The sequence below is a fragment of the Strix uralensis genome, chromosome 3 (genome assembly GCF_047716275.1).
Source record: "Strix uralensis isolate ZFMK-TIS-50842 chromosome 3, bStrUra1, whole genome shotgun sequence".
In the NCBI taxonomy this organism is placed as follows: Eukaryota; Metazoa; Chordata; class Aves; order Strigiformes; family Strigidae; genus Strix; species Strix uralensis.
In genome coordinates, this window is record NC_133974.1 from 84,773,374 (window position 1) to 84,780,385 (window position 7,012).

The 7,012-nt window shown below is 56.4% G+C and overlaps 1 protein-coding gene across 2 annotated transcripts; it reads right to left on the minus strand.

Annotated features, from left to right (window-relative positions):
* Positions 1-1,209: 1,209 nt before the first annotated feature.
* Positions 1,210-6,610, minus strand: IRF2BP2 (interferon regulatory factor 2 binding protein 2). 2 transcript variants are annotated; one of them, XR_012628204.1, is made up of 3 exons: positions 5,223-6,610; positions 4,038-4,941; positions 1,210-1,843 (listed from the first exon to the last, which is right to left on the minus strand). XR_012628204.1 is itself a non-coding variant. In XM_074863155.1 (2 exons), exons 1-2 carry the CDS (start codon positions 6,259-6,261, stop codon positions 4,226-4,228), a joined length of 1,755 nt encoding a protein of 584 aa, XP_074719256.1. In that variant the 5' UTR covers positions 6,262-6,610; the 3' UTR covers positions 2,000-4,225. The 2 variants fall into 2 exon arrangements, 1 of the variants encoding a protein (XP_074719256.1); XM_074863155.1 differs by lacking the exon at positions 1,210-1,843 and having other exon boundaries at positions 2,000-4,941.
* Positions 6,611-7,012: the final 402 nt, after the last annotated feature.

Consider the following 7,012-nt stretch of genomic DNA (forward strand, 5'->3'; position numbering starts at 1 on the left):
TTATTTTTTGGTTTTTTACTTGCCTCATTATCTCTGAGAGCACAGACTTGAAGGTGTAGTTTATACTGGGCTGGACTGTGGCATATGAACAAACAAGAGTCCACTTAGGCAAAGGTGTTGGGCTTTTTAAATTATTTTTCAAAAGGCACAGCTGGAGCTACCTAAATGCAAATGCTCTAGGAGGAGAAACATGAAATGCTGAGGGCTGAGCCTTTTCAAGCCTAATTATTGGACACCTCCCACCTGTAGCCCTGTTGTGGTGAAGCACGTGCTGAAGCGGTAGGAGTCAGGGCTACAAACATCTCAATTTATGACAAGCTCAGCGACTCTTGGTGCCATTAATTTCCGCACAGTCCAATGTCTTCTCCTCCCACCTGAGGAGAGGATGTGATTGTGCGGGGACCGCGGCTGTGCCGTAACACCCTGCACACACACACACAGGGTGTCCTCTGCCGCTTTAGGGGCAAATTAGACATGGGGAGCGGGTGGCAGCGGCAGGGCAGGTACCACGCTGCAGGCGAACCATTGCCCCAGGAGGGCGAGCGGGTGGCTGGGTGTCCCCGGAGCAGCGTTCCATCCTGCTGAGAGTGGTTGCCCTGCCAGCAGGATGGACAAGCAGGGCTTGGCCCAGGCATAGAAGGAAAGGATCCAGGAGCTCTGTTGACATAACAAGCCACTAGAGAGCACTCTCAAATGTATTTATACCCTTTGCCTAAGCGCTAGTTCATAAAAACACGCGGTTGCCATGGCCTGGTTTACAGCACATCTAAAAAGAGAGCTCCCAAACATACCAGGTTTTCTGAGGCCACCGCAAAGGCCTCCCTTGTGCGGCGCCTTTCCCACCCCCCCGGGACTCCGGCACAGGGCAGCACCCACCGGCTCCACACACCCCTCTTGCCCCGCACTACTCCCTGGTTACAAGTAAGTGTCAGAAACAGCATTAAAAAAAATGTAAAAAATAACACTGCGCTTGGGCAACTAGCTTTTTCCAAGTTTTCTTTTTTTATATACAAAAAAGTGCAAGAAGTATTTAAAGCTCCCAGTTTCCTTATACTTAGTGCCAGAAATAAAAAAAAAAAATATGTAAAAATGGCAACAGGTTAGTTCAGCAGCTATCAACAAAAGCACCATGCAGGTGATCTGCCAGGAAAAAATATCTTGGAAAAAAAAGTGATGGAAGTGGGTTTGAAAAAAAATAATGATCACACATTCTTCATTAAAACACTTTTAATACTACACAAATTACAGTATCACCTTTTAAAAAGTTTAAAAAGGATTATTAACAGCAGCACTGTTGCAGCTAAAGCACTTCAAAATAATTAAAAAAAAAAAGAAAAAAGTTTGTAGCCCAGGAAGTAGTAAACTAGTATAAAGGAAGAGTCCTCCAGAGCTTTACTGTAACTCAGTAAAGCAACCAAAAGGAAAAAAGCAACACTGAATGTGAGAAAAATTAGTTATGTATGAACACCCTCAGATTTTAATTTTTTTCTTCTTTTTTTTTTTTTTTTTTTTTTTTGTTTCCTTTAGCAGTTCTGAAGTTTTATGGTGCAGATTAGACTTGGCCGGGGTCTGGGGGCTGAACATCAGCCAAGCGAGCGTAGCCACCACAAGCCATTTCTCTTCCAGCTACGCTGTTCCCAGGCCACCGCCTGGCATCACTGGCCAGGGAGTTTCCATCCTCTCCAGGAGTCCCAGAGCCACGGGAGCGGGGCAGCCGGCAGGGAGGAGGAGGAAGGTGCGCTTCCTTACAGGCCTCTCCACCCAGTCACACCAACATCCCCAAAACAAGGGTATGCTTTGTCAGGAGCAGGTCTCGCCCTTGGCAGGCTCAGAGCTGGGCCACCTGATAACACAAAAGGGGAGGCCTTTTTAGGGAGGCTTTGGGGTTTCAGTTTTGCTTCTTTTTTTAAGAGTAGGGATACCACCTTAATCAAAAACATGAGCTTCATCCCACGTGAGGTATTATGCCAAGCAACTTTGAAGAACTTGTTACCATCTATCAGCTCAAAATCCATTTTTTTTAATAAAGTGCCTAAATACACATTTACACAGATCATAGTGGTTCCAAAGAATCCTTTACAGTTGGTTTTTTTTATATATAGGTATATATATAAGTATATATATATAATGTGCGTTTTCTTCAAATTGGCTAAATGTGTTTACATAAGACACCAATCTTGACTATAGGTATAAGTTTTAAAGCGTAATATTGACTCAATGAATTTGTTTATCATGCAAGTCTTATCTAATATTACATCGACCTGTATTATGGAACACAATGTAGTGGGTGTGCTCATTAAACACTTCATAAAAAATTACTGTGCATGTGCAGTTCTGATCTTCAAATACTAATAATGACCATTTCTTTTTTCTAAAAAAAAAAAAAAGAAAAAAAAAGTAGTCTTCCAAAAAAGATCTACTCTGCATTAAATTGCAGTCTGAACATTATCACAATAAGAACAGTTTACTAAAAAGCACCCAAAATTTTTCAAATTATAGTTGGCTGAACAGATTTTTCCTCCTCCTCCTCTTCCGATACTGAAAGTGTTTATTAGCCCATCCCCAGGAAGGGACGACCTCGCCACCCTTTTGCTCAGCAACAACCGCTTATAACCAAGTTATAAACACCTCAACAGAAGGGCTCGTACTGCTGCAGCGTTGCCAACGAACTATAAACAGCACAAAAACATCACTATAAGACTCGAACTATTTCTAGTAACCAATGATTTATTGATTTTAGAAGTCTGCTTGGTGATGCAGAAGCGTGATCAAAAGAAGTGGCTTTACAAAAGAGTTCTCCAAAGTAGCTTAAAAGGCAGGGCCAGGGCCATTATGTGCAGCCCTAATTGCTTTCATTTCAACCAGTTTATATTTTCATTTTCAAAGAATAGCAGTAGGTTTGTTTCAAGCACACGTAATATGGAAATTACAGGTTTCCTCCACCCACATTTGGGTTGTCACTGATATGCCCGCGAGCAATCTGGCAGAGCCTCAGTCACCGCTGTCACTGTACCACACCGTACCTGCCACTACTTGGAAATACCGGGTCAGCGATAGTAACAATAGCAACAGCACTAGAGGTGACTGATAAGCAAACACAAAGTCCACCTGCACTATCTGAAAATTAAAGTAAAATTAAAAAAAAAACCAAAAAACAAAAACCAGTCTCTCCCCCACCTCCCCAGCTTTGTCCAAAGACACAGAAGCCCCAGGAGTGACGCTGACTTCTGAGATGGCAGTGCTACGTTGGCGCCTTCACCAATCGTATAATTAAGTTTGTTATCAAAATTCCACGTTATGGTATGTAATTGGTGAATAAGTGCAGTTTTGTAATCTTACAACTGATCACGTGAACTGCGGTCAACTTTGCCTTAAAAAAAAACAAAAAACCAACCACCAAACCAAAAACAAACAAACCCAGAAATCCCTAACTCAACAGCGCCTCTCGGACACCTCTCCACATCCTACTCTGGAGGCTCAACTTCCCTTGAGAAACACAGAGGAATCTGGGACTGGATCTGGCGGATCTGCCATCGCAACCCGAGCCGCGCGTTTCTGGGAGAAAGCCCTCCTGCTCCCTAAGCTCGCCTGGCCGGCGGGGTGGCGCAGGGCATCCCCGCCTTGGCTAGCCACTCTTCTCCCCAACCGCCTCAGACCAAGCCTGCATGCGACCAGCTCTACAGGACAGGGGCCAGGAATAAGGAATCACAGACAGTAAGGCAATCTTTACAATGTCAGAAAGTGTATTTGGCATTTAAAAAAAAAAGAAAGAAAAGAAAAGAAAAACAAAACAAAAAAAAAGAAACAAGTGCATACAAATACAGCTAGAAGCATTTCTGGTTTGCCAAGTGCTCTCTAAAAAAAGCAGCGCAAGTCACAGCCTACATTGAACAGTAACTGTCACCAGGGAAGCACAACAAATAGTTGCTATAACAAAAGGGCAAAAAGAAAAAACGAAAAACAAAACGGAAAAACAAAACCAAAAAAAAAAAAAAAGGAGAAGAATTAGCAGAAATGCCTTTATAATAAGTACATACCTTTCGTCTTCAAAAAATATAGAAACACAATGTATTCAAAAAAATCAAAATTATACAGCCATGTTTATGAAGTCTACATTTCCCTTGTCTTGGAGATATATATATATTTATATATATATATTTATAGATATATACAGAATTCGAGCAGTTCGAGTTCAAGGTGACGTCGGGCGGCGAGAGCGGGCAAGTCACGAGTCCCTCTCCTTTTTCACTTTCACATCTCCGGCCAGGATGGTGGCGATCTCCCCCTGCATGAAGGCCCAGGGGACGTTGGAGCCGACCAGGGGACACTTCTCCCCGCTGGGACAATACACCTCCCCGCTGGCTCCCTGCTGCTTGATGCTCTGCCGGGAGCAGGGGAAGCAGAACTTGTGGGAGGGGACGGAGGGGCACTGCACGAAGTGGGTGTCCTCCAGGCGCTCGTGGCAGAGGGTACAACACAACGGGACGCTGGCGGCGAGGGACGAGTCCGGCAGGCTGGCGGGGTGGACGGGCTCCAGCCCGCCCGCCGCGTTGGCCCCCTGGCCCGGCACCTCCCTGCCGGGGCCCAGCCTTCTTTGGTTCATGGCAGAGGGCGAGGGGGGGCTGCTGCTGTTCCTCCGCGTGGTGGAGTGGACCTGGTTGGCGTCTTTGGAGGCGTGGTTGCCCCCGGCATTGTCCGCCACCAAAATGAGGGCGGCCATGGGGGACTGGCCGTTCTGGGCCGCCTCGGGCGGCGTGGTCCGGTTGGAGTGGGGCGAGGCGGTGGGCGGCGGGGGCGACATGAAGGGGGTGGCCGTCAGCGGCAGCTTCATCCCTTCCGACGAGGTGGGCAGCCAGGGCTGCACCTCCCCGTTGATCTTCGGGGGTCCCGCCTCGCCCTCCGGCTCGGGGGAAGGTTTCCTCTTCCGGGCGGCCCGGGCCCCTGCAGAGGCAGAGGGGAGGAGGAGGAGGAGGACGGTGAGAAAGCAGCACAGTCGCAACGCACCGCCGAGCACGGGGGGGGGCGGGGGTGTCACCGCCGTGCAACCGCAGGAACGGGTGGCCGCGGCCACCCCCCCGGCCACCCAGACCGTCGGGCCGCCGCCTCGGGCGCTCGAAGCCGCCCGGAATCCCCCGCCCCGCACGCCGGGAGAGCCCCCCGCCACCCCCTCCCCCATCCTGCCCTGCCCTGCCCGCCGCCCCCCGGCCCCCGCGCCGCCTCACCTGGCTTGGCCACGGCGCCGTTGGTCTCGTAGCCCAGCAGCCTGCCGCCCGCCATGCCCGGCTCCTTCTTGAACTTGCTGTCGAAGGGAGGCACGGCGTGGCCGCCGTGCTGGTGCAGGGCCAGCAGCGTGTCCCGCACCGTCTTGGGCTTGGCCAGCCACTCCTGCTCGCCGCCTGCCCGGCCCTTGCCCTCGGCGGCCAGCTCCGCCGCCGCCGCCGCCGGCAGGCTCTCGGCCGAGCCCCGCTTCTCCTTGGCGCCGCCGTCGTGCTCCCCCGCCGCGCCGCCGCCGCCGCCCGAGGAGGAGGAGGAGGAGGAGACGGAACCGGGGCGCTTGTGCCCCAGCTCGCCGGGCTGCCCCGCCGCCTGCCCCGCCGCCTGCGCCGCCGCCGCCGGCTGCTGGGGGACGGGCACGGCCATCGGGGCGGGCGCGGCGGAGATGGCGGCCAGCGAGGCGGCGGCGGCGGCGGCGGCGCGGCTGCCCAGGCCGCCGATGGCGGCGGGGAGCCCGGCGCCGTTCACCAGCGGCACCAGGGTGGGCGGCACGGCGTGCGTCCGCCGCGGGTTGGGGCTCTGCCGGTTGAGCTCGGGCGGCTCCTCAGGTTTGGGGAAGCCGTTGGGCACCAGGATGCCGTTGACCTGCCGGCCGCCGCCGTACTCGGCGCCCAGGCGGGGCGGCGGCCGCTCGGCCGCCAGCGAGTAGCGCTCCAGGGGCTGCGGCGGGGGCCGCGCCGCCGCCTCCGCCGCCGCCGCGGGGTGGCCGAGCTGCTGCTGCTGCGCCAGAAGCTCCTTGGCGGAGAGCGGCGGCTGCTTGGCGTGGGGCGGCGGCGGGGCCCGGCCCTCGGGGAAGCATCCGTGCGCCCGCTTCAGCTGCCGCGCCGTGTCGATGACGAACTCCACGCGGTCGGCGCCCTCGTAGTTGACGCAGCCCCGGCAGACGGGCTCGGTGAAGTCCCAGATCATGGCCCAGGGCATGCGGGGCAGGTCGCACAGGTAGCACGACTGCCTGCGGGAAGCAGCCGCCACCGCCGCCGACGACATGTCCCGGCCCCGGGGCAGCGGCGAGCGCCCCCCGCTCCGGCTCCGGCCGCCGCCTCCTCCGCCCCTCGCCACCGGAGTCCCGACGGGGAGGCTCGGGCGCCGCGGCCGCAGCGGGACCTTCCGCCGGGCCCCCTCCCCCTCGCCTTCCTCTTCCGTGCGCCGGAGCGGGGCGCGGCGGGCGCCCCGGCAGGCAGAGCCGCTGCGGGGGACGCCGCTCCCCTCGCCGTCTCCGCCGGCGGCGCTCACAGGGCGGCGGGGACGCGCATCTCCGCGGCGCGGCTGGCGCAGGGCTGCGGCCGCTGCCGCCCGCACGGCTCCCCCGCTCGCTGGCTACTACGGGGCGGCGCGGGGCGGCGGGGGCCGGCGCGGCGGGGCGGGCGGGGCGGGGACTGCCGCGGGGGCCGGGGCCGGGGCCGGGGCTGGCGGCGGCGCCGTGCCGTGCCGGGCTCCAGCCGCCACCGCCGCCTCTGCGCGCCGCCGCCTCGATTCTTCGACAGTGCCGGCCGCGCCTGCGCGATGGGCGCCCCCGCCCCGCCGCCGCCGCCGCCGCGATCCCGGCCCCGGCTCCGGCCCCTGCCCGCGCCCCCGCCGCCGGCACCGGGGGTTCCTCCTGCCGCCGGGGGGCCGCCGCGCCCCCGCCCCGTCTCGCCCTCGGGGAGGGCTGTGGGAGCGGAGGGGGACAAGGCGAGGGGCGGGGGGTGCGCTGCAGCTCCCGCCTTCTTTTCTGTGAGGATGTTTATTATTACTGGGT